Source organism: Strix uralensis, chromosome 7 (genome assembly GCF_047716275.1).
Source record: "Strix uralensis isolate ZFMK-TIS-50842 chromosome 7, bStrUra1, whole genome shotgun sequence".
In the NCBI taxonomy this organism is placed as follows: domain Eukaryota; kingdom Metazoa; phylum Chordata; class Aves; order Strigiformes; family Strigidae; genus Strix; species Strix uralensis.
The window spans coordinates 6,256,261-6,283,865 of record NC_133978.1 but is presented as its reverse complement, the minus strand read 5'-3'; the positions used below and the strand labels follow the sequence as shown (position 1 = coordinate 6,283,865).

The window sequence follows — 27,605 nt, the reverse complement described above, 5'->3', positions numbered from 1 at the left end:
CTGCAAGATGTTTACCCACTTCTGCTACAGAACTGCACTAGCAGGAAGCAGAAACACGCATATAACATAGACAGGAAGAAAAAAGCCCAACGAAGTTTTACATTGCATCCTTTAGGCTTTTCTAAATCCTCTTCCTGTAGCACTGCTTATACTGAAAAGTCTTTTACCGAAAGTTTTTAGTTCTTAAAGAAAATTAAGAACGTTGCTTTAATCAGACCTGCTCTACATCACATATTAGACGATTAAAAACACACAGCATGTTTCTCAGCTATGGCATGCCAAATATTCATTTCCCATATTCCATATTCCAGCAGCCAAACCCATACATACAGTGCAATACTAATCCATGTATTGAAGCAGGTGACCTCCCCTTGGGATTAAAAACAGCCACCGAGTCTCCCATGGCCTTAGGTAAAGTGCTTCCATGCAGGAAATAAGAAATAGTGGCACTGCCCAGCTGCACAGTAGGCAAAAATATGGGGGGACAGCCACGTTTCACAGCTGGTTGTTTCCAACTGTCACAAGATGCGATCCAAGCAAAGGAATGCTTTTCAAGTTTAAAATATTGCCCATTCTTGGAAGAACTACTGTGCATACAATTCTCCACAATTCAGTACTTCTAAACTTACCAGGTCTTTTCCTGGCTTTTTCGTGCCCTAGTTGTCCTAGATCATTGCATCCACACGTATAAACAGTTCCATCGTCCAGGACAAAAACAGTATGTCTCAGTCCACATCCTACATCTCTGACCCTTTTATTTAAGAAAAAGTCACTTTTTCTGGGTTCTAAAACAATCTCTTCATCAATTCCACCCAATCCAAGCTGTCCAAAAGATGCATTTCCCCAGCACAACATGTTTATGCTTCTGTTGATCACAGAGATCTTCCAACTTCACTTTTCTAGAATATTCCTTCTGTGTAGCTGTTAAAAAACAAAAAAAGGGAAAATGTATGGTTTTTCAGTATTGTCCCTGACATTTATGTTATCCTCTACATAGCATGTAATCCACAAGTTCACTGTCTATATACCAATATCTTGATACACTGAACAATCTTGAAACACTGAACAATTTTTAAGAGTGTGATTTACTTTCTTGGACAGTATTTACATTAACTCTGAAGTAAAATGCTTTTCCTTCCCATTTCAGACACAACTTTTAAGATGTGCAGGTCCCCAGTTTTATAAAAAACTTTGTTTCAAAAACTTAAACATTATTTGTAAAACTTTTCTAATCCCTAATCCAGACCTATACAAATGGCAGTCACAACCAATTCTAGCCAGTGGAAATGACCTCAAGCATCTTTTGAGGAGACTATACAGGCTAGTTTCTTTACACAGGGAGCTGCACGACTCCAGAAAGCACTGTGTACAGCCTCAAGATCATCCCCAAAAACAACACTTGACTCATTGCTTGGAAAAAATTGGTCAGCTCTGATCAACCCAGTTACGCAACACAAAGAATAATACGATGTGTCAATCATTACATTTAAACAACTATGAGTCAACCAAACTTACAATTTAAAAGAAAATCTCAAGTCCCCAGCCTTGCACTGCAAGCAACACAGGCTACAGCTTCATAGTTACCCTGCAGTAACAGGAGGCCACATACACAAACTCCCCCATGCAAACCCCCATCCCGAATGCCTAAATTGCAATTACCAGTATTTGTGCTGACAGACTCTGTACGTATTTGCAAAGGATACAAACCTACACTCCTCCTTCGTTTTCAGTATTGCACATGAAGAATTTATGATAATGTTTTCACTATTACTTATACTACGCTTCCGCGACAGTAAGTTTCCCCGTATTTGCAAAGCAATTTAAAAATCAATGCAGTACAGTGTAAAATTGCTATAAATTTTCATCTGTGACCATTATTTGGAAGACAGCATGAATAATGGAACATGGTATACAACGCACTACAAATGCATTCAGCCTTACATTCTGCACGGTCATAACACGTATAAACCGCCTCAATATAAAACTGCTCCGAGAAGCAAGCCAGCAGTTAGCACCTAAGCATTCCATAAACCAAAGGAGGGTGGAATTTTTGCCAGCACAACAGGATGAACTATTTTGCTCTGCAAAAGTCAAAATGCAGTAAGCCAGATGCTTAGTTTTGTGATCTCGTTACAAAAAAAAAAAAAAAAAAAAAAAGGCAAAACGAGCCAAACAGCTTTAAATATTTTGCATTCTGTTTACCTATCTCAGGAGATGACGCATGATCAGCTTTTCCCTAGCTATCACTGGTTATATCCTACCACATTCAGAAGGGGACATCAAAATGAAGCCGTCTTCAGTTAAGCCATAGCTATGCAATAGATTCCACCCAGCTGTAGCAGTGACTGCAATGCAAGCTTTAACCTGCAACACAAGAAGTTAGAAAACACGTATGATTAGAGCGCTTCAGGATTTCCAAAGTCAAGAGTTATCTCCATCTCCAGTGGGGCAAAACGAGGGAAAGTTCTCCTTTCTGTTGGAACAGGGATGGCTTTCCACAGAAGGCGGTTTGCTTTGGTTTGTTTTCCTCTTTTACGGGTCAGTAGCCACAGAAGTTCTGTACTTTGATCTCAAATCACGGCAGTGTTTTACCCCTGCGTGTAGCCGGGAAAGCCACGCGCGTTGTCAGCGGCTGGATCCTGCCACGCGTGACGTCAAAAGCAGGGCAGTGCCGACGCCACGGGCGGAACGCGAGGGACCCCCCCGCCGTTCTACCGGCACAGCGCGAGGAGCGCGGCCGCAGGAAGAGCGCGGCGGCTTCCCGCAGGCCGCCGGGCTCCGCAACCGCTGTGGGCGGCGGCACCGCCGAGCCCGCGGGCAGCGCCGCCCGCCCGGGCCTAGCGCCTCCCTCCCCGGGGCGCAGCTCCCCCCGGGGCCGCCGCCCTGGGGTGCGGGGCGAGCGGCCGCGCCCCGGGCGGGGCGGGGTGGGGGCGGCCCCGGTCCCGACGGAGAAGCGCAGGTCGGCGGCCGGCCCGCGGCCTCCGCCCGTTCCGAGGGGGGCGGCGCCAGGCGCCGAGGTCCCCTCACCGCGCCCCGCAGCCGCGTCGCCCCTAACGGTCCCCGCCGCCCGCGCCGCGGGCACCGCCGCTCGTCCCGTCCCGCCCCGCTCCCGCAGCGCGGTCCCGCCGGCCGAGCGCGGCCCCCTCCGCTGTCCCGTTCGCCCCGCGGGGCCGCAGAGGTCCCGGGGCCGCAGAGGTCCCGCGGCGCGTCACGGCCCAGCGGAGCTCACCGGCGGCGAGGCGAGGCGCGACGCGACGCTCCCGTCCGCTCCCCGTGAGGCCGCGCCCAAGCCCGGCCCGCCGAGGCACCCACCGGCCACCGCGAGGGCGTGAGCAGCCCCGACACGGAGCGGTGACAGGGCCCGGCCGCCGCTGCTGCGCAGGCGCGGGCTGGGGCTCGGCGGGCGGGGCCGCAGCGCGCCCGCTTCACCGCCCGCCCCCCGCCTGCCCCGGCCTCGTGGTCGGGGGCGGTGACGCAGCGGCGGCGCGGCGTGACGTCAGCGCGGGCCCGCGGTGGCGGGAGGCACCGCCCGGCCGGCGGGGCGGGGGCCCGGGGGGGCGGTTTCGCGTTCCGCCGGGGCTGGGAGGGGGGTGACGGTCGGCGTCGCGGTGTGAGTTCGGTTCCCGCTGTTGGGTGTGAAGAGGCTGAGCGAGAAGTTGACAACAAAAGAAATTGAGGCGGGCGGCCGTGACGTGAGGAACGGCGGAGTGACGCCTTCACCCCCCCGGTGCGCCCGGGGAGGGGGCTCTTGGCGCAGGTGCTCGCTCCGGGGTGGCGACCGCAGCTGCAGCTCTGCTGGGGACAAGGGAGCGCAACAACAATAACAAAAAAAAAAATACAGCAGCTTTAAAACCCACCAGCGCTGTGTCACGTCGCTGTTTTTAAATCGAGGATTTTTAAAAATTGGGTGTGTTCTGGGCGCTTCCTCTCTGTTTGCCGAGGTCTTCGTGACGGCGCGTTTCTCCCTCCTCGCGGAGTGAGGAGGAGCCGTGCCCGGGGCTCCGCAGCCTCTGGCGATCGGCGGGGACCCGCGGCTGCCCCGGCTGCAGCCCCGAGGGCGGGAGGGGAGGGAGCGGGGCGAGCGGGCCGGGGCCGATCCGCCAGGCCGGGCTCTGCTCGCCGCCCCGCTCTCCTGCCGTTGAGCTGTGCCCGGGGCTGCGGACAGGGAGAGGGGGCTCGGGGGCCTTCGCGGGCACCCCCGGCACCGGTCGGGGCAGTTCGGTCCGTCGCGCGTTGCAGGCTCCAAACCTTTTCGCAGTGTCAGAGCGTACGGGACGTGGGCACGGGAAAACCGTTTTTTTTGACTGAACACGTCTCTCTAGTGGAACAACTAAAGAGAAGTTTACATGCTAGGCACAGTTTTTAGCTTTTTTTCCCAGGATTTTGCTTAGTACTGGCAGGAAAATCCACTGCAATTTGTTGAAGTGGACGGGGTTGGGTATCCACGTGTTTCCTTAGTTTGCAGTCTCTCTACAGTAGTCCTGGGATCCACCTTTATGTAGGTCAGGAAGTAAAAAAGGCCAGGACCAGGCATATTTCACGTCAATTTTGCAAACTATGAGTAAGAAGGTGTTGTGTTTGGTGTCATCTTGCCCTGTAATGGAAGGCATTTAAAAAAACAAAACCAACGGGGGATGTCTTGGTCCAGCCATTGAACACTCCTTTGTGTATCTAAATAGGTAAGATTCCACAGGACTGCTCACAGTTTTTGGTGGTAGATTTATCAGTAAAGATCCAAACCAGAAATATTAAATTCCTACCATAGAGAAAATGAGATCGCTGCGTAGCTGACAAAGGCTAAATGATGCAGCACTTTTCAGGGTAGCAGATACCCAGGTTTGTTATTTAAAGGAGAGATGTGAGTGATTTGCCTTTTTCCGTTCTGCGTGTAAGAATGGAAGGTTAGCAGTACATGTTAGAGCAAAAGGAGGAAAACATTTCCTTCATTATCTTCTAAACTCCCTTTCCCTTTTTTTAAGAGACCACCAGAGTAGTAACTGCAAATAATTAAACTGGGAAGTAGATTTTAAATATTGCCATTTATTGTGCAATGTGTCCTCTGACCAGCATGTGGGGATATGTCCATGTACTTGAAAAGAACATTATATGCCCAGTACAATTTTTACATAGAAAAGTATTTTGGTATAACTGGCCTAACGCATTTAATAAGAAATACATGAAGCATGGAATAACACACAGTGTTGCACAAATATCAACTTCCTTGTGTAATAGAGAGCTATTTTATTTTAAAGAATTATTTCAGTCCTAAAATCAGATTACTGGAAGTTAAATAATTCAAATGTGTCTTCAAATAAAGTATAAGCCATGTTTTTATTCCAATCGCTACCTATCTCAGCAAGTTTTCTGTGCCAGAGGAGCCATATCCTGCCTGTTTTAATGCCTTGAGAAAGCCCCTTCTATCATGGGGCTAAAAGTACACAGGCAGTGGGGGGAAGGGAGTACCTGCTCTGATGCCACATCACTGCTTGGACTCCCTGCCACTCAGTACTACCAATTCTGCATCCGCTGGCATTAAATCTGCCAAAATGTGGTTCTGCAGTTGCAGTGGTCAAGAGGACCGCAGGTGAGCACGCTTGCACCTCAAAATTCCCAATGTCCAGTCTAGTACTTGCAAAAAAACCCAGTATTTTTCAGTGGTGCAAAATCCAGTGAAAACAAGAAATGTAGATCTGGTTAACTTCAGGGAAGGGATATATTCCTTCTAAGTTACCCTTAGCACAGAGGGTTTCCTATTACAATTGCACAGTCTCCTTACTGATGGTCACAACAAGCAGGAAACTATTTTCAGTTGCCCTGCCATTATTAAAATAGCAATGCTTGGCTACTGCCTGGTGATTGCTGTCAGCACAATTGTGTTTTTAAAATTGTACCCCAGTTAATCACCCATTCAGATAATACAAAAAATTTAAAAAATCATATATAGTGTTAACTAATGGGTACTTTATGCTTTATTACTGGAAAACATCTTTCAGTTAATATACATGTTTCTGAAGGCTACAGTGTTTTGGCACAAAACTTTCTGTATAGCTAACAACAGAGATGGACTCTGCTCTCTGCCTCCATTTTCTCCTGGCAACAGTCAGTACATACTTTATAAACATTAATTCCTCATTTCAAACCCCTTTGTTTTACACTTTGATGTGTCACAGACTACAGAAAATAGAAATGGGTGTCCAGAACAGCTGATAACATGAAATTAGAGATGTCAGCATTTTGCTGTGAGAAATTACTAACCTTTGTGCGAAGGCTTTGTGTAGAATATTCTTGATTAAGACAAAGGAAAGGCTTTAGAATGCAAATAGCCTTACAAACAAGGTACAGTCAGTCCCTTTTATGCCATTTCAGTTTTACATTTTATCCTTACAATCTTCACGGTATCAATATTTGGATATTAGTAAGTAATGAAAGTGCCTATGTAGACAAGACAGACAGAACTCACACATACACACAGAGTACATTTCATGTGCTCTGCTACTTTATAGCTGAGCGTGTGTCAGTTCTCTCTCTGCCCACTCTGCTCACTGTAATGATTCTGGTTAGCTCAAATGCAAATGTGCTTACCAGTAAGACCAATTATTTATTAACTGGTGGTGATCCAGTTAAAAAAAATGAACAGTTCTTGACCTGTTTGTGAAGGTAAATCACTATGTAAATGCTAAATCGACAATATTGCAGGTTGTGTGTCTAACTCAAGGCACCTAAATAAGGGAGCTGTTTAAGGATAAGCTGAGGAGTCATACCTTCAAATAAGATAAGCAAAACCAAAAACCCAACACCCCACTCCCCTCATCCTCTCAGGCCACAAAATATAGCTGAAATAGCCAAAAGAATGCTATTCATAGGATGACAGATGTAAAGAAAATGGAAAAGCTGTGAAGGGCAAGGATGAATCCTGGGCAGGAAGACTCCAGTGAAGGAAACAAGCTGACCTTTGTGTTAGGTATGAAGCTCTTGTGCTCACAAACTCCTGCGTGGATCCAATATCCCCAAGCCCACACAAATTGCAGCTGGTGCTCCGAGTGAGTACCCCATATCCTGGCAGTATGGCAGAAGCCACGCAAATGCCCAGGCACCTGCAGGTTGGGGCTGAAGATGCTGAACATTTTTGAGCATCCTACACAGAGGGTTGGGAGCGCAGCCACTTCACCCATGTGGCACGTTCTCTTCCTATTGCTGTGATGTTTCATGCTATTTCATTAATTTTTCTGTTATAAATAGATCAGCAGGCCAGGTGCTAACAGAGCACCAGGAAATTCCCATGTAATCTTTTGGGGTTTTTGGCTTAAGTGTTGGATGCTGAGACTCCAGTTCCCATGTCATTATACCAGGCTTTTGGTCAGGCCAAAAGTGATCTTTGATTTTTAAGGTGCAATCCTACAGGAACATAATATCAATAATTGAGCCAGTTCTGCCCTGCAAGAGACCAATTTGAGAACATGCTGAACCTCAGCTTACAAAATAGCAGCTCCAAGTGGTGCCACATGCTGCTGATTCTGACATGACACTGTGTCTTTGCAAGGCAGGATGATGAAGCACCCTAAAATTAGCCTTCTTACTATTTCGTAAAGAGCAGGCAGAAAGGTAGCAGCCTGCACTGAGGAGAACAAAGAGGCACAGGAGAGCACCAGAACTGAGGGTCACACACAGGCTGGTCACAACACTTCATGGTGAGCACTCTTGGCTTCTTTGCAGATTTCCATGTTGGATTGTTTAGTGTCATTTCTTATCCCAAGCACAGGGTGACCTGATTGTGAAAGAAAGGTGCTCGTGTAAACAGAGGTGGGGTGGAGGGATATGTTCTCTCAGGGGGCTTGGGAGACAGCAGAGGGGAAAACTAACTGTGCAAATGACATGGATGATCTCTTTTCTTAGAGGTGTGGTGGGAGCTGGCATTTAATTCACAGAATTAAGTTTGTTATGACTGGAATAGAACCAGGAATGGAAGAAAAAATCATGCTGGTATGGAAGCCAGAAATACCATGATAAAGCCCCCTTTCTGTTGAGCCAGACTGATTTTTTCCTGATATTCAGCTCTCTCTCCACACCACTTCTTGGGTGATAAAGTCCTTGGCTTTACAAGGAGTAAGATTTGAGAGAAAAAAACTTCCAGGCAGTAGGAAGATAGGCATGGATGTTTTTGGTTATGGGAACAGAAAATAGTGAAGGAAAAGGTCCTAGACCAGAATAATGCTTGCAAATGGGAAGAAAAAAGAAACTGCAAGGAAACATTTGAGTATCAGAGGGCACAATAGGCATGACATGAAATGGATGTTAGGGCTGATTGCTAGGAGAGAAGAAGACAGAGCATGCATCTCTAGGCAGCAGAGGACTCCGCCATCAGCTAGGTGTAATAGCCTGTGGCCCTGTGCCTAAACAATTGTCAAAACATGCTGTTTTCTCTATTCCTATGGTAGGACTCTGCAAGAAAAGCTGGGAAGAAAATAACTCTGAGGCATAAACTGTGACCAGTATGTTCAAACTACACCCAGCTGTTTCTGCTATTAGTTATCGCTCAGAAATATGGGACTGTTTTGCTACAAAGATGTTTCTGTTTAGTAAAGATGATTAGACAGTACTCTGGCAGCTTTTGTGATTCAATTCAGGATAAGACTCATGATTTCACATGTATTACTGAAACCCAGAGGGACATGATACTGTGAGATCTATTTTGGTGCAGTTAGCAACTGATAGATATTTGGTATAGCATGGACTGAGATGCGGTGTCAAAGTGGTAATGAATCTGTGCCATTTGTACCAACTACAGTACAGGACATCTCTGTTCAAAAAGGGGATTAAATATTCACAGTGGATGAAGACTCTTGGACAGATGGAAAAATAGATTTCTCTTGCAGAGGTTGTTAAGGAGCCCCACAGAAATTATATGTGAGCAGTCAGAGCTTGGATTCCTTGGAGAACTGTAACTCTGAATTTCCTATAATGTAAGTCTCAACCTTAAAATTAGAATAAAAGATTTTTTAAAAAAATTATTTTAGTTCGGAGTCAGAAGGAAAGTGAGCTGTATGAGATGAGCAATCAAATCCTCATATCTCTGTGAAACTTGGAATCACTGCTGCTACCTACACAAAATTCGTTTGTAGACAAACCTATTGACTCCTCATGTTCCCAGAGATCTATGCCAATACTTACTAAGCTCCCATTTAGGAAAGAAAAATCTCCACAAACTTGTAATCTTTTACTTCTGTTTACTGACACTGGAGTTACGCAAAATGCTGACAATCTGGTTGTTGATTTTTTAATATGAGTGATTTAGAAGTTTTGATTTCTCTCCAGAAAATCTTGGGACAATGTTTTTGGGATAACGTTTTTTTTTGTTTATTTGGTCTACCAGCATACAAAAAACTGTTCCGATTTAAAACTTCAAGCTTGTAAAGGGGAGGCCAAAGCAACTATATATCATTTGGAAGCAGAAACAGTAGAGCAGCCACCTGTGCCAAACCTCCATTGCATTTAGCTGGCTTTTTTTTTTCTTGGATAGGAAGGGAGGTAGCAGTGATTCATCATCTATCTGTGACTGATGAAGGCTTTCTTGTCATTAATGTCAACAAGCCACTAGGACACCACTAAATATGATCACTGATCCCAATCAGAAATTATCATTTGTGGGGTACTGGGTAGTCCCCACTTAACACACATATTTATTTTCATAAAAGAAGAATACAGGGCTATTTGCAGCTTCTGGGCAGGGTTCTAGAGCAGCAAAATTACTCTTATATATGGACATAAATTTGAGAGTAGTCCTAGGACTTCGATCCCTGGAGATTCAAGAGAGATCATTCCTGAGACTGTCTCAGGAAAAGACAGAGCATTTCCACAGTATCCAACTGGGACATAGCGGCTTCTGTTCACCCCATGACCCAGTGGACACATTCAAAACCAGACAGATTACCAGCCGGAAAGTCAGCTTGAAACTCCAATTCCATCAGAAAACACTACCACAACATTTTTTAGCCAGTAGACTTGTAAAAAAATATTGTGCCCAATGTGACAAAACTTCTGCAAATACAAACAATTCAATACAAACAATATTGTGTGCTTATAAGCTTGTAGCAAACTCAGCCAGGCAAACTGGCTCTTTAACAGAGACTATAAATATTACAAATTAAATTCCTTTGAGTACTTTTTTTTAATAAAATGAATGAAAAAAATACTTATTTGGCCTTATGGCCAAGTGGTTGCTTTGTAATAAACAGTATTAGCATTAAAAATCACTTTTCCTGAGAGGCAAATGATATGTGATCTTTATAATTTTTCCTGACCTCTTGTTCAAGTTTGATCCTCTAAATAGCTCATCACCATTATAAACCTGTTTGTGTTATCTTCTGAGTTTACAATAACAATAAGCATTAAAATAGTCTGTTCATAACTATAATAATCCCTACTGGCTTCCCTGCAGAATTATAATAGACATGAACCTAGAAGCATTTTGTTTATAACCATTACAAATAGTCATCATTTCCAGTGACTTATATCAGCAATGATCTCTTAAGAATCTAGTATCTGGGATTACAGTGTCTGCACATTTTCAAGTCAAATTTATGAAAATTGTTGTCTTTTGGCTAAGATTTAGTTTAGAATAGTTAATAGCAATGCATACAATTTTAAAGTCTTCACTTTAGAAGTTCCTACACCATTAGTTTTGCAGCTAATTTTGACTGGATACAGAACTCATTATTTGCCCAAGTAACAACAAAACAGGTACTGTTATTATAATATTTTTTCTGATGTTTTCTAACAAAACCACAGCAAGTTAAAAGAAATACTGTTTAACAAGTAGAATTAAAATGTTTTTTTAATTAAATTTACATTTTACTTTATATAATTTAAATTTTGAAGCAAGATTTCAAAGCTCAAGAATTACCAAATAAATTTAGGTTTATAGATATATTTCAGGAAACTTATTTTTTTTTAATATTTGAGAAATTAAAGATTCAAATACCATGCTTTTCTCTGCCATAATTTCTTTGGACATATAGTGATCAACATAAAAAGAATAAAACCAGAACCTAGTAATATATTTACTGTCACATATTTTCTGATGTAAACAGTTGGCTGCATCAAATCCTGCATCTCAGGATCTAGACCAGAGAGATCTTCACATCTCTACAAAAGAGCCAAAGGTTTTCTCTTGTGCCACATAAATAGAGAACAAGTATTTCAGGATTAGGAAGCATACAGTATGTAAAAAGTTTCTTTCCTAAGTTTTTCAAAACCAGGAAAGGAAACGATACTTCTTGGAGCACTGTTATCCCTCCTTAATAGTTTAAATAATGCAATCAAAAGGAGCCCATGAGAGCGCACAGCAAGTAGTTATATCTGAAAAGTGGAGAGTTATTAGAGGCCTCACTTTTGGGAATCAAATTATTCATTGGTTCCTGGATTTAAAACTTCATTTTCTTGACTAAAGCTGGGAAGACTCTGGAAGTTCTTCCCACTGAGTTCTTTCTCTTGGCTGTCCCTGGCCAATAAGTCAAAGCTGTCATTTTCCCTGCTTCCCTTTCCTCTAGGTCAAACCCTCAGATGGGTAAATTGTTTCTCAATGGAAGTCAACAGAACTAATGCCGATTTCAACTAGCTGAGTCTTGATGTGTTTATATCACAGCTCAAAACCCCACAACTGAGTATATCAAGTACAAGAAAATACATGTTTATACTGCTTTCATGCAGTGCAGTCAGCAAAGCATTTCACATAAACTCTGTCCATCACAGCATAATACCTGCAGTTCGGGCTCCCCTTCCTGCTCCAGCCCCCACTTAAACTTCTCTATTCGCTCAGACAACTTAAATCCTATCCAACAGCTCAACGCACAACAAAACAAATCTGCTTTATACAGGAGGAATAGTTTTCGTATACCATACCCGCGGGTTATAAACATTATGGTTGAGATATTCTAAAGTATATCTCTTCAAAATATGTATTCTGATTTTCAAAAACTGGTTAGTAAAGATTTAGGTGACTGCCTCTGGTCACTCAAATGTCAAAATCTTGGTCACTATGAAGTTATATAAACACCCTAAATGAGAATATACAACTGGATCTATACAATCCCTTAGCTTTTCAACAAATATGGAAGAACATGGAAAGTGTATCTTTTTAACTACTTAATTAAAACATAGGCTTGGTCTTCATATCTGGTCTTTGAATTTGCAAACTAGTAAATATTTCTTTACAAAATAGTTGTTTTCTTGATTTACTCTGTTGTCCTGATTTAACATTAAGTATATACTTTAAGAGCATTATGTCTAAAATTTAGTTCAAATACCGAGTTTCCACAGCCCCACACCACCAATTAAGCATGCCCAAAAGGTCTAATTGGGCTTTAAAAGGCCTTTACTAATCAGATTAAATGAAAAATACTTACCATAACATTTGCATTTTCTTTCTAAGTGTCACAGTTTGGAGTCTTCCAATATTCTTCCTTTCCTAAGGCAAAAAGAAGTGAGACATTTAAAAAAGCATTTCCAAAGGCACCCTAAGCAGAAAGAAAATTCCTTTTTATAACTTGTGTGATAGCACATGGCATTACTATATGTCACTGATGTAACAGTTGGTCTAAACTTGGCTTGTAATATGCGTAGTTTATCAGATCAGAATATATTTTAAATCCTGTGATATATCTTTTGACTCCTTCCATTGAGTAAACTAATATTTTGGCTGTTTGGAAATAGATGGTTCTGGAGACTGACTACTTCATAAGCAGAACCACTGGCTTATATGTGGCCTGGGAAAGTAGTCAACTTTTTTGATTACTAGGTGATTTATTTGAAATTAATTAGAGGTCTTACTTAGTTTCCTATTAGAAAAAGTGTATCCTCCTCTCTTTCTCTCTCTCTTTCTCTGTCTTATGTACTTGGGAAAAAGTCATGTTTGGCATAGTTAACAACTATGGCTAGTTGGGATGGCCAGTACCTCCTGCTATTGTTGCTCTGAGGTAGTGTTCTGGGTCATGATCCTTACTTCAGCAAGTGAGCTTACATTATCTGAACATCACTTGTTCTGTAGCTAGACAGAGTGATTCTGATACTGCTGGTGTTTAATAAGCTGGTACTATCAAATTACTTTAATTCTCATCTCTGTCCCTTCTGAAAGTTTGCTTGTGTTTTGACAAAAAAAACACCCCTTATTTTAAAATTAATCCTGTCACTAAAGTTGTATCCTAAAAAACCCAGATTTTTTTAAGCTTCATCGGTATCTATAGAACAATTTTTGCAGTGCATGTTCATATAAATTTTTACAAATTATGTTATAGTGCAAGTCAGTTTAAAATTACAATGAAAAAAGCAACATTCAAAGTGGGAAGGTGACTCAGTGGCCTGAGGGAAGGCGTTCCAGACAGATGAGGCAGCATAAGGGAAAGAGTGCCAGAATCATCGGGAGGAGCTGGTAAACTGATCTCAAGTATGCAAAATAAGGTGACACACTAAAGTGCTGGTACAACAGTAACTATTTCTCAAATCAGTCATCTAACGAGATTCAGAGTTTGGGAATGATATCCTAGTTATGTTTTCATTACAAAATGGCTCTGGTTTAATACCAGTTTAAAAGCCATAGAATTTCTGCAGAAGTTGTCTTTTCCGTTGTCTGTACGATCAGAGAGCTGGGCAGAGCCAATGCTTTCTGAATGCTGTGCCCAAGGGGTCAAATAACAGCAGCTAGCACTCATTCTCCTAGCTATAACCACACCACACCAGTCCCCTAACCCCACAGGACATTACTGCATTTTATTTGTTGGCACGAAGACTGCCATGCTTTTCTGCTGCCACCATGTGTCGGGATGATAGGTTCCCTCTAAGTATGGATATAATCTCTTCCCCAGCTGTGGCCCTTAAGACTGACCATGTCTCAGTTCATCCTGTTGCACCACTGTAATATACTATACACAGTCTCTCTTTTCCATGGAGTTTGCTTCTGTCATATTTTAGCAAACTGTTATCAAACTATGCTCTCCTGCAACCTAATCTATGGATGTCAAGCTCTCATCTTCGATTAGTTCCTCTAGTCACCTCACTGAACAATGATGCTGCTGTCCTCCAAACTGTTTATCCAAGGCCTACCTAGCTGAGGTGATCCGATGACCACAAGTTCAGAGATGAGCTGACTGCCATGCACACTGCTGATAAACCACTGAAACTCGCATCCAAGTGTGCTTGGAAAGCAAGAGGTCTCAAGAAATTATTTTTAAAAGTTAGACTATCCATGAATGCCCTCTCCTTACTCTTTTCTAGCAACAATCCTTTAAGACATTCTAATTAGAGGTGTATCTCATGAAGTATAATTTTGGCAACTAAGTTATAGAATGTTTTGTCCTATTAAACATCTGACTAGAGCTGATATTCTCCACAGTTCTAGTTGTCTGTAACAGGCACAAAAGCCTCTGATGCTCAAAACATCAGCCATTCATCCTGGTTTTGGTTACTCTAAAATCCTAAAGGTCCTGATCTACACTACCTTTAGGCTGAGCTGTCTCAGGCTCCTGCCTGTCTCTTTGTGTTTAATTTGCTGTAGGCCTCAGGGTGTCCAATATAAAATAAAGAAATACACTGGAAAACCACTATACCTAATACCTAATTAGAAAAAAGATATTGAAGATACCTATATTTTATATAAATGGTATATATGTTCTTCGTTCAGACAAAAGGCAAGAACCTCTGAGTATATTTTCCTCATTACCATGCAACTCACATTAATCAGGTTTCCACAAATAATAGCCACACTTATTTTGTTCTTTTATGCTAAAAGCACTTACAGATGGACTCTCAGTGAAGTCTCTCAGTTCTTTAAGGGGTTTGGAATTTCTTTGTAAGTAGCCTGGACGAAATTCCGCTCTCTGTGCTAGATATGCAATGCCATTTAAGTGACAAGAATAAGGACTGCACTGTGAATCTCTGTTTGACAAATGTGTAATTGGAAATTGAGACTGTGTGGTTACAAAATACACCTCACTAGACAGGCTCTTAATCCATTTTTAAAAATACAATCCATAATGTGTTGTGTTAATCTCAACCCCAAGTCAAAAGCATTCATGTATACGACCATGTCTCTGCACAACAGTAAGCAGTTAACAAAAGCAGACAGTGTAGATGTCAAGTCTGCTTAATATCAACCATAGAAATAGCTACCATGAGAAAAAACATAAACTTTTATTACAGTACAAATAAAAGGAGAAGTTCAAATCAACAAAATATAAAGTATATAATATGGCTTTCACTTTAGTACTGTTCCCGTATTTCCTTTTCCTTTGGATTTAGGTATCAGGATACCTCCACTCTTTGTACTAGTCCCTCCGACAATCTGTTCTGTTGGTATTAATCACAGCTATAAACATCCTTTTCAGATGTTCTGAGGAAAGGTAAAGAAGCCAATTGGAATGGACAGATCTGTAGCTGCTAGGGTCTAATCCTGTTTTATCTGAAGAGCAAATTAGACAAGCCATGAAAAAGGGGAGAGCAAAACCCAGAAAAGAACAGCAAAAGTACAAACACAGTGTTTGGCTCAGTGCCCTCTCTTACATATAATCTGAGGAAAACAAGTCCATTGTTGTATCAGCTACAGCAAGATCCAGCAAACCTCAACCAGCATCGGACTGAGTCGGTGCCAACCAGTGGTCTTCTAGTTGGAGACCTGAAACAACATAGCAAAATTAGTCTTGTCTGCTAAGCCAGGTTCTTACTAAAAACAAGAGAAGGAAAGACATGAAAGACAAGAAATAAAGTGAGGAAATAAAAGAAGATAGAGAAGGAGAGGGTCATAGTAGGAATGCAAATCTCACATATCACAGAATGTCCCAAATTAGGTGAAGACAGTAGAATTGGCATTATCAGACTCCCTTTTATGGTCTCTTTTGAACTAGTCATGCCTTGCTATCAGGACAGCGAAATTCTATAGTGTCGAATGGATCCTGTAGTCTCTGGCGATGCTAGGAGTAGTAACCCTAACTGTAAATCTCACACCTTTCAATCAAGCTGGTTTTTTTGGCATCAGTGTCAAATCAAGATTCCTCCCGCTTCACTTGCCCAAAGAAAGTCATTAATGGAACAGTACTTCCCCTTGATATTTTGTTCACTAATCAAGCCCAGTTTCTGGGTTATTGATTTTAATCCATTGATTTCATATCTTGTGTTTCTGTTGATTACCAGACATCGTCTCCACCAAGTCATTGAATTTTATAGATAGGAGTCCTCATTAGTATTATCTCAATTTTTTCTGCACTGAGTTTTTAATGATTTTTAAACACAATCTTATATAATAGGTTGCATCAAACTTCCACTTCTTTGGGCAACTGCCAGTCCCTATATATCAATATTTGCTGTATGCTCTACAAATCATTGAAGTTTGGTAGCGCTGGCCCCAGAAGGAAGGCTGACATGAGCCAAACCCTGCACCCAGACATGGTGGTGACTTCACGGAGATCCTACGCAGCCATGTGAGCACTTCCAGGTAGAGCTCATGCACTCTGTATTTGAACCATAAAGAGAAACTATCCACTTTAAAATTTGAATGCTAGCAAATTACACAGTTGCTTCTAGAATGTTGTTTAGATATCCCAACTTAAAAAAATAATTTCCCGTACAAAAGGAAGAATTTGGGAGAACCTACTAAAATATTAACTATACAGGGAACAGTAGAATGGTTGTGAACAGACACTTTTTGCTATTTTGCATTACAGACATCTTTACAGGTTGACCAAGTTCTTTGAAAGGCTAACATTATACAAGATAGTGTACAATGCATAATACTGCACAAGAAAAAAAGATCATAATTTAAAATAAGGACACAGTGTCCTCCATGTTTTTAGGCAGGAAATCCACCTTCAAGAATCTAACACTTTTACAATTGAGTAAAAATTTTTTTACAAAAAAGGGATTTTACAAATCCCCTTTTACAATTGCCACCCATAACATTGATTATTTCATGTTCTAGGGATTATCTCTGTGTTTTATAGAAATCTTTACAACATTTTTCATCTGTACCATTTCTACTGCAACGAAGCAAAATACTGGTATATTTTTACCTATTGATTCATTCCATCCACAGATGGAACATTGGATGAAACTGGATGAGGACAGTGAGATGAGATTGTGGCTCTGTGTTGATGGCTGAAAGGCTGCTTTCATTCCTGTGGTTATAAGTAACTTTTTGGAAAAGTCCTATTGATGTTAGTGACAGAACAATTACTGATTTCATTGGAAACAATGACAGGCCCCATAAATTACTAGTATGTTTCCCATAAATTACTAGTATGTTTCATCTAAATAATTAATGAGACTGAAAAATTCTGTAGTAACACTCAGGCAATCCTCACATGAGTGCTGCCCTGTTAAAAGACAAAACCTGTTTGGGGCTGGGTGAAAAAGAAATAGGCACTGAAGGAATGTTTCAACATTATTATTTGTGCCTTCTGCAGAAAAGAGTTACCATTTCTTTCATCCTTCTGATATGTCTCCGCTTCTAAAATTAGAATCTGAGTTAGAATCACACAATACCTGGCAGGCTCATGCTAGGGGATGCACTGCATAATGATATGAATAGAAAATATCCAACTCATATTATCTTACACAAGGTTTGCAAATCACTGTTGAACTAGCTTTACCAGAAACATCCAGAAAATTGCTATTAACACTTTTTCTTATCAAAAGAATAATGGCCTTAAGATAATTCATTCAAGTCTATAATCTAAAAGAGAAATAGGGCTTGCCACTGCTCTTCAAATTACTGGACCTTTAAATGTAATACCTCAAGCAGCAACTAATCACTGATACTTCAAGAAAAGACATCATTGCTATGGTCCACAGCTGCACAGGTAGGGAGCAATTCACTGCCCTTGGATAACTAGTATAACTAGGACAGCTAGTATAACTAGGCTCATATAACAAAAGACAAAGTGGATACTTTATAAGTCACAGAATCACAGAGTGTTACAGAATCACAGAATCATCTAGGTTGGAAAGGACCTTGAAGATCATCTAGTCCAACCGTTAACGTAGCATTGGCAGTTCCCAACTACACCAGATCCCTCAGTGCTATGTCAACCTGACTCTTAAACCCCTCCAGGGATTGGGACTCCACCACCTCCCTGGGCAGCCCATTCCAACACCTAACAACCCATTCTGTAAAGAAATGCTTCCTAATATCCAGTCTAAACCTTCCCTGGCACAACTTGAGGCCATTACCTCTTGCCCTATCGCTTATTACTTGGTTAAAGAGACTCATCCCCAGTTCTCTGCAACCTCCTTTCAGGTAGTTGTAGAGGGCGATGAGGTCTCCCCTCAGCCTCCTCTTCTCCAAACTAAACACCCCCAGTTCCCTCAGCCGCTCCTCGTACGACATGTGCTCCAGACCCTTCACCAGCTTCGTTGCCCTTCTCTGGACACGCTCGAGTCATTCAATGGCCTTTTTGTAGTGAGGGGCCCAAAACTGAACACAGTAATCGAGGTGCGGCCTCACCAGTGCCGAGTACAGGGGTAAGATCACTTCCCTGTCCCTGCTGGCCACGCTAGTGCTGATACAGGCCAGGATGTCATTGGCCTTCTTGGCCACCTGGGCACACTGCTGGCTCCTGTTTAGCCGGCTGTCAATCAACACCCCCAGGTCCCTCTCTGACTGGCAGCTCTCCAGCCACTCCTCCCCAAGCCTGCAGCGCTGCTGGGGGTTGTTGTGGCCCAAGTGCAGCACCCGGCATTTGGCCTTATTGAAACTCCTGCAGTTGGCCTCAGCCCATCGCTCCAGCCTGTCCAGAAAAGTCAACATTCATATTCAACCAGCAAAATGGTTATGGGTCTGCTAAGCCTCTCTTCTGAAGTTACTCCTTCAGCCCATTAGAGCAAACTTGTCTAACATACTGCTATTTCATACTCCACATTAGAAAGAAATGAGTTCAGCCTTGGGATGAGCAAGACCAGTGGTTGGTGGGAGGCAAACAGAAGTGTGCAGTAACCATGTGCTCCACAGGCTCCAGAGAGATCCGCAAAATCACTGCCTTGCTAGAACTTGATGGCAAAGAACCTCAAGGAAGCTTTCAAAGAAATAGAACATTTAGTCTCTTGGTTCCAGAATTTTCATTGGGAACTTTAAAAAATCACAATCTAAAACCCTATCAGAAATCTAGAACCAATTACAAAGACAATACTAATATTTTTGACAGTAATTGTGAATTTGATTACAACCACAGGCAAAAAACTCTTCTTGTAGAAAATCTTGCTTAAGCATGATGAGATTTTTTTCCTCCTTTTCCAGTTTTGCCCATCTCCCCACATTTTCTGTTTGTGAGATAGCTATATAAACACCATCATCCTGTTCTGTATAATTGAAGGCCACGTGTGGTAGTCATAAGAACACAAGGATTAGTGCTGCTAGTGCACATATTCATGGGCAATAACAGAGTCTGCTGTTGTATATTGGGTGTTTCCCAATCTTCACCCAGAAAAAATCCAATAAAACCGGTATGCAAAAGGTAGTTTTTGTGTCTTTTCTCAAAACTTTTTCTAATGTATGAAAATTGAAGGCACAAGTGTAATTATTAGTATGATATTACTGTTTCTTTTGAATGTCTTTTCTTTTGTAGACTGGGCTTTAATGAAGTCCATGTGAAACGTGTAATAATGTCTAATAGGCAGTATTTGATTTTCAAAAGCATGTCCTGTGTTCCTCTAAATCAAGAGCAAATTTCTCCTGCATTGTATAGCACCTTCATCAGCTTAATGGCACGTACACTTTTGCGAACCCATTTGTGATGGCATGGTAAGAAGTTATTATGACATATTTGATACCAGCTGTTCTTGCTGCCAGTTGGGGCCCTTTGGATGTGAGCCCCTTTGTCAATCTCGGACAGACAGAGGGACATGAGTTTGCTGATAATCCAAACACTGATTTGTCATTTCTACCATTTGTGTATCAGTTCCACACAAAGCTCCTGGTCGTGGTATTGGTACCTTCCCAACTGTAATTGTCAGAATATGCAGAACTTCTACACAATAATATATAGTCTACTTGTAGTTAGATGTCCTTTTAGAGCACGGAAATTGCCCACTGTTGCTTGAATTACAGTCTTCTTGGTTTTTGCAATGTAGAAGCAGTGCTGCATCATCATTTTCTTGTTTTGTTTGGGGTTTTTTTGCCAATGTGATATACAGAATATATCAACTCTCTCTGGATCTGCCTCAGAACTCTTGCCTGTCCCTTGCAGAGGCAGACATGGCAACAGCAATCTGTATTTGCCCATCAGCCAACACTTTTAGTACAGAATCACAACCTGTGACACGCACATCATTGCCCATATCTTTAATCATACTTTGTCCTTTTATTGGTTTAAAAGTTAAGCCAAGAGACTGATGAGCTGTAAAACAAAGGCAAGAGGACATTAGATTGCGCTTTTATTACCAGAGACACTGCCATGTGAGAAAGTATCACAAGCTACTCTTGTAGGCAAAGATACCCAAATATATCCAGACCCTGTCAGATGATAGATGCTTATCTGAAACATAGGACAGGCAGTGAGGAGCAGCAGCAGTTCTGGTTATACAGGGGAAGGAACACTCTTTCCATGGTGGCAGGGATTGCTGATGGTGACCGATCAGCTCCACATAATTGTGGCACACTCTGTGACTTACGCTTCTTAGGTCTCTTTGTGACTTCAACATCTTTTTGTGATTCTGCACATGTTTCTGGACTGGTGTGTCCACAGTATGCAATGAAATCATTGATAAATTTACATTTTCCGTAAAAATTCAGATCAAGGTATAATGGTTGAATGAGTTAGGATCACCTGAGGTACAGGACCATTTTACATACTTGCCCTTAAAGAGTAACAGCAGAAACTCTCACTACTTGGATCTCCCCACAGGCACACAGACAGCTGCTCTGTGTAAACTGACTGGAACTGATCTGAAAGTGGCTTGGTCTAGTCCAGTTGAGCTTAATTAAAATCAGAGTCACTTCACAAACCAGCTGTTAAAACATGTTGCCAGCAAGTTTTTCTTTGTGGAACTGATGCCCTCTTTCCTGTGAGTTGCACTGCTAATGTTCAGCTTGGTGCAGGTTTTTTTCTTTCTCAGACTGCCTGAGGCTCAGTCTGGCTCCATGTGTATGGCCACTCAGCTGGCTCCCAGTCTTCTGGTCCTGCCTCCATCCTCTCTCTGCTTCCAGCCTAACTAAATGTCAGCAGCATTCAGTTTTATGCCTTTTGTTCTAAGGTGGTATTCCTGCTCAGAATGCAATTTTGAGGTTTGTCCAGGTGTTTTTCATCACTAGCTTCTGTGACAAGCATCTAACTAATCAGGATGCCCTGTAATATATGTCCCAAAGCTTACTGCCAACTTGCAGCTGTCAGCACTATTTCCAGCACTAACCTCTAAAGCCAAAATAAACTTTGGTACACGCGTAACTGTGAGCTTGAGGTGGCTTGAATTGGAGAGTTTCTTATTCTAAACTAATTAAGCAAATATATGCTATATACTAGGTACATGATACTGACTTATATGTACTATGGGCTTAATTGTAACATTGAAATCACTGCAACTATGGCAAGCCTATGCCCCAGAGAAGTACTCATCTTCTTCAATTACTCTGGGATAGTAAGCTAAGCCTTACTTCTTCTCTGAGCTGTTTCAAAAAAAAGGGTGGTAGATCAATGTTGTAAAGGATAATGACTTCTTCGGTTCTTCGGGTGTCTTTTTCTTTATGTTCTAAGGCTCTAGAACACTCCAATAATGTACTTCAGATGTCTTCTTCCAGCCCCAGCTGTATTCACAGGTTTACTGTCAGGCTGGACAATATGTGTGGTATTAAGGGATGCCTTCAGGTCACCTCCAAAAGACAGCACAGACTCCTCATATAATTTTGGGCAGTCCACACAGATGTCTAATAATTGTTCTCTACCGAACAATGTGTAAGCCATCTCATTGCTCAATTAATGGTTCCACCCATGCTATTAATAGGATTGTATTAATTTCATCCTAATATCTAGAAAATCAATAATTTTCCATGTATGATAAATCCTGAAGGTTTACAGTTCTAGTCTGATAATCCTAGTGTCAAATAACAGCCAACCATCCATGTACAAAGTTCCATTTTAAGACTCAGTCCTTCTGCTTGTAAAGGTACTTTGGGCTTTGACTGACAAGATCTGGAGAGAATTAGTGCTGATGTAATTTATTCTAGGACACTATGCCTTATCCTAGAGAGACAGATGTTCCCTTCTGCTGGCCAGCAAAGACAAAAGGACATAGAGCTGGAGTCTTAAAAAAGTAAAGTCTGCTCAGCAGTCAAAAGCTTCAATTCACTATCTTCTAAAAAAGTAGACAGAGGAACAACAGTATTTTCATAGGCTTTGTGCTGCTATTTGCAAACTAGTGAATCTGAAATTCTCTGATGTTGCTCTGTCAAGATGACAGCTCTGCAAAACCTGGCACATTTACTGTGTATGCTCTAACTTCTTGTGGTTCCTGGAAGTTTTGTCCTTGTACCACCTGCTGTTACAATGGTCAGTCTGTTTGCCACAGTAAAGGCTCATAATTTTATGGTTTCTCAATGCTGTACTTTCTGCATAACCCTTAGCTCATTTGTTGCACAGATTATACAGTGATTTTGAAATGCTAGCATCTTATATAAAACTCTCAAAGTGGAAAATTTTGGCATTTTGTTTTTGGATCAGATTGAATAGTCACTTTGGATTGCTTAATTTTGCATATCATGCACAAACAGCAGTTCACAGCTCAGCAAGACTCCATGCACATTTTATAATAATTGCATCTCAGCAGAAGTCCACATAGACTTACAGTTATTTTATCAGACCCATCAGACTTTATTTTTGGGCTTCAGACTTTTAGCCTACAGATCTACAGATAGTGTAAAGTCCGAGCCACCATAGCGTGCGGTACAGTATCAACATGCAGTTCCTGTCAGCACTCTATGGCTCACATCTATTGTTACAGATATTATAAAGAATACATTAGATCTCTATTCCAGGTATAAAGGTACATTAGACATCACCCAACTCATAAAATGCCTAATCTGTCCCCAAAAGTGCCTGACCTGTCCCCAAAAGTGCCTAATCTGTCCCCAAAAGAAGGGCTGACTTCCCTATACAACTTTTCTGTGTCACTGAAGAAACCACAAATTAATGTTCACAAGCTATGCTGACAATGATTTTTTACAAAAAGAGAGAGAAACAAAAGAAAACTACCTCCAATGCATAAGGAAATTTTTCATAAAAGAATTGCCTTTACCTCTGATTTTTCATACTGTTATGCTTCATAAAACCCTTTCTGAAGAACTACATCCCACAGGAGAACCTCTTCTCTAGCTAAGGCACTCACTCGATAACATTTTGAGAGAACTGGGAGAAGGTCAACAAGCCAGTGAATTACATCATTAGCTGTGGAAAGGGCTATATATCAATTCCCCATAATAAATGCATAACATTTTAGTAATCTTTTAAAATTGGAATTGTGATGAGCATTTTAAATAAAATAATATATCAAAAAATCAAGCAGTATTTTTGGTAAACTGAACTGTTTAGAATCACAAATTATTTTCTGTTGGACAGGATGAGTAGAAAAGAAAATCTAGTCTCTACATTTTCCAAGTGATGTGGTAAGTTTTAGTCATTTAAGGTTTTAACCAGTAGTTCAGTTTTACAAAATGAAATTTTATATAGTAACAGGGTTTCTCTGTGTAATGCTTAAAATATTTTGAAATTATTCCACCTATGTTTATGTCTCAGTTTTATTTACAGCTAAGTTTCACTTTCCTTTTTTAATTACTTTTCCAACAGTTTATTTCTGTGCATTCAATAACAAGTTTAGAAGTTCTAGCTGTTTGAGGATTTGCAGTTACAGGCCATCCTTAAGGATTTCTGTATTGTTGCACTGTGTTTATTAAATCAAACACTTCAGAGAAGTCAGGAATATTTTACTATTAAATCACATGCGTTTGCTGGGTGTGCCTTTGGAGTTGCAAAACTTTTATGTTGTTACCGGCCGACGGGTTTCCCAGTGACTGTAATCTTCAAGTTCTGATCAAAACAAAAAGACAATAGCAAAAACTAGTAATTTTAAAAGGCTGAAGTCTAAACCGGCTGACAAGAGTAATACAATGCCACTACAGTACCTCTTGGATGAATCAGCAAAACCCGCATAAGCATCTATAGGGGACGTTTCCTGAGTGAGGAGAAGGCACTTGGTGCCCATAGGTGCTGTCAGAGCAGTGGATTCCCTGTCCAATGAGGTGGAATGCTCCGCGGGCACATGGTTTACACTGCTCAAAATAACTTGGGACCTGCAAACTGACAAATGCTATTGCTCCGGTGGTGACAGGTTGTCCAGCGTCTTACAGCCATCCTTATAATAACGAAGGTTAACTTCCCTCACTGTATGGACTCCTAGCTGTTTCTGTTCCTGAGGACTCGAAGAATTCCCTCGCTTCCTTAACTTTAATCTCACACTTCTGGATAATTGTCATCGCTACTAACTGCCAGGGTTGGGCAGCAACATCTGGAGGAATTAAAAAAGGTAATCCCTCAACTTTAGATCAGTCTACATTTTGATTTTGCAGCACAGGTGCAGAAGGGTTTGATAAGCATGTATATTTGAATGCTAATTATTGCTGTAAGACATCTACAGAGAACAAATAATTTTTAAACTGACTGACTTAAATTATGCTGAGGCATGTGTATTGCAGTGAAAGAGAAACAATGTTCTGCAGCATTATAAAGGGCTTTAATAGCATTGGTGGGGTTCTCAAAATCCCTCGGAGCCAGTCTGACTCCTCCAAACAGTCAACAGAAGATTGTAACAACCTGAAAAGTTCCTTGCCGGGACTGTATTCTTCTTCCCACTTATTTTACCTCCGTGTTCTGAAATATTTACATTCTGGTATTGAGCCTTAAACGAAGATGCCATAATTTGGATTTCCTTCTTAAGCAAAATCAAACCTAATTTAACGTGACCCCATAGTTAAATACTTTCTATTTATTTATTTATTTATTTTGTCGTGTAAAATGACCCCGCTGGCTATATTTAGTGCTGGGAGATCTGCTCTCTGGATTAATGTACACAACAGCTGCAGAAACAGTCCTGCTAGAAGGGCATAGCTCTCACCCTTGAGCTCTCACTATCTCCTTTGCTCTCTTTCTCTCTCTCAGAAAAGTATTTGACTGTCAGTGGCAAATGTTTGGCCCAATATATTGCAACATTAAGCAGTAATCAGAAGCCCATCTTAAGTTTTACAAAATAATATGTCAACAATTGACAAGAGAACAGACTAGCTCTTGAGTTCAGGTCAATAAAACATTATATGAATCATGCTAAAGACACTGATTACTTTACCAGTAGTTTTGTTGTGGTCATGAGGTTTACATTTGTGAAGACGCTCTAGAGTTTGAGTGTGGAAACAAAATCAGCAGTGTTAATGGAACAATTTCATAAACTTCAACTTTGCTCTTCTCCCTCTCCTACACCTCCTGAAGGTTCCTAAGGTCAGGATATTTCTTTCTTTTTGTCTCTTTTTTTTCTTTCAGAAACAGCTAACAAAATTAAGCAATAGGAAGTGTGTTAGTCCCTGCAGCTGAGCAGAATGATATTTACATATCAGAAATTATTTATAGTCAAATCAGGAGTTAGTTAATGAGGTTTTGTATTTGACAGACTACCAAAGACAAAGGAGAACTGTGTGCTCTGTGCTGGTTTGCTATTCCTGTGCATTCTTTAGAGATTTTACAGCAGGTCTTGCTGTGGTACTGAAGGAATGTTTCTTATCAACAGCTGTTAAGAATTAGCAGTCTAGGTATATTTGCACATAAATACAACATTAAGATGGTTTGTTGAAAATTTACACAATACCATAACATAAATCGTAATCTAAATCACTAGGAAAAAAAAAAAAATCAGTTTACTTTTCTGTTTAAAACTTAACTGGTTACAATATTCTTAGGGTTGACTGATGAAAAAGCATAAAAAAGAGAGCACAGTGGACAAAAAGAAACAAATACAGTGAGAGTGTGAAAAAAGAAAGGCACAATTGAAAAACTTTGGGGGAAAAACGCAAGCCAGATTTCTTTTGTGTCTAATTTAAGGCTTGAGTTCCCTTTTCCACTAGGAACCAGTACTTGTACGAAAACTGAATCTCATTTTAAAAACAAAACAGCCCATAGATTTGAAATTACCAGACAAAAAGATGTACAAATGCCATGTAGTTTGCATACCCCTGCTTTACAGAGCTTTTCTTTGTCCAGTTTGTGCTTGTTCAGTCTGGCTACACAAGCAGTCGGTTGTGCAAACTCTCATTACGGCATCTTATGCAGTGCTGTAATTTGTCAGTCTAGACTGAGCCCATGCAATATATAAATCACTTTTTAATACTGAGAGCTAAGCTGTAGCTTCAGTTCTAAAGTAAAACTTTACAGTAGTCCTCAACCGCATGCATTTGTGGATTTCTGCACTGCTCATGCATACTGCTAGCAGGAATAATAGAACTGACCTAGTTTAAATCATTTGGGTCACAGTCCATGAAAGTGGATTTGCAGTTTTAGCCATGAAAGGCTTGCAGAGTGGTGTGCCTGTGTTTGGACCAGGATAAATTAATATTGTTGCCTGTTAGTTATATTTTCCATTGAGGACTTTTGTATGTACATTCAGCACCAAATTGTGGACCTCCGCTGTATCTTTTTGGGCCTTTCATACAAACTCTTTCACATATGGGTAATCCTTGAAGGAAACTGGACTATATACATTACTTGAATCAATAAAAACTTGTCCTATGTTATGAGCAGTTGAAGTACTACACTGCAGAGCTTGTCCTGACATGTGAGGCCTGGCCTTCACAGGCCAATGGGAGAGGAGTATGAAGAAGCATCCCAGGCAGGCCTCAGAGACAGCCATCACCTGTTTTCCTGTTGACCTTCTAATTTAAAAATCGAATTTATTTCAGTTTCAATTTGACTTTATATGGGGTTTCTTCCAGCTGTTGTTTACCTTGCAGTTCAAGGAGATTCACTGAGGAGGCAAAGAGAACTTGAGACATGGGTAAGAAAGGGTGTCAGTTCTCATTTTGAGAACTACTAAGGGACAATGTTAATTATGAAAATATGGAGACTTTTTGTGATCAGAGTAAAAAGAAAAAAGGTCTTTTCGTGCTATGATAGTATGAAGGAAATGTTGAAAAAGTTAAAGAGCTTTGAATGTGCTTTTTCACTGAAGAAGAGTTGAATATTTTACGCAGCTTAGGGTGCCCACTACTGTAACACTGAGGTCACAGGCCGGGGCACGACTCCAAGTGCACACAGGCCTCTTGCAGTGTCTTCTGCAGAATGACTTGGAGACAGGGTTTATCTCATCCCATTTCTGAGATGATGAATTTCAACATTTTTTTTTTCTTTTGTGGGCTTTTCTTTTGTGTGATTATCCTGTCAGCAGGAAAGGGAAGAAACATTAGGGATGAAATACAGTGGTGATGAAGAACGCATTTCACCTCTTATATTTCCAGCACCAGAAGGATAAATATCAGTGTTTGCTTGCAAAACAGGTGCTCTTAAGGCTCATTAAAGCTTCTTAAAGCAAAATAAGTGCTTTCA

The 27,605-nt window shown here is 41.1% G+C and overlaps 2 protein-coding genes across 7 annotated transcripts in view; one reads left to right on the top strand and one right to left on the bottom strand.

Moving 5' to 3' along the window:
- HERC4 (HECT and RLD domain containing E3 ubiquitin protein ligase 4) overlaps positions 1-3,382 on the bottom strand; it is a 36,789-nt gene extending 33,407 nt beyond the window's left edge. For 2 of the 4 annotated variants that reach the window (XM_074874290.1, XM_074874293.1), the window contains exons 1-3: positions 3,230-3,382; positions 2,203-2,364; positions 630-921 (exon numbers count right to left, since the gene is read on the bottom strand). In XM_074874290.1, the coding sequence (XP_074730391.1) occupies positions 630-855 (226 nt within the window). In that variant the 5' untranslated portion in view covers positions 856-921; positions 2,203-2,364; positions 3,230-3,382. Of the gene's footprint in view, positions 1-629; positions 922-2,202; positions 2,365-2,592; positions 2,774-3,229 lie in introns of those variants that run through there. The other 2 variants (XM_074874291.1, XM_074874292.1) reach the window with 2 other exon arrangements.
- A 4,229-nt stretch (positions 3,383-7,611) lies between these two features.
- Positions 7,612-27,605, top strand: part of MYPN (myopalladin) — a 79,538-nt gene continuing 59,544 nt past the window's right edge. Inside the window, exon 1 of one of the 3 annotated variants that reach the window (XM_074874287.1) lies at positions 7,612-7,688. Coding sequence is in view for 1 of the 3 variants with exons in the window: in XM_074874288.1 (XP_074730389.1) it covers positions 8,959-8,960 (2 nt within the window). In the remaining 2 variants the exon portion in view is untranslated. Of the gene's footprint in view, positions 7,689-8,949; positions 8,961-24,326; positions 24,547-27,605 lie in introns of those variants that run through there. The other 2 variants (XM_074874288.1, XM_074874286.1) reach the window with 2 other exon arrangements.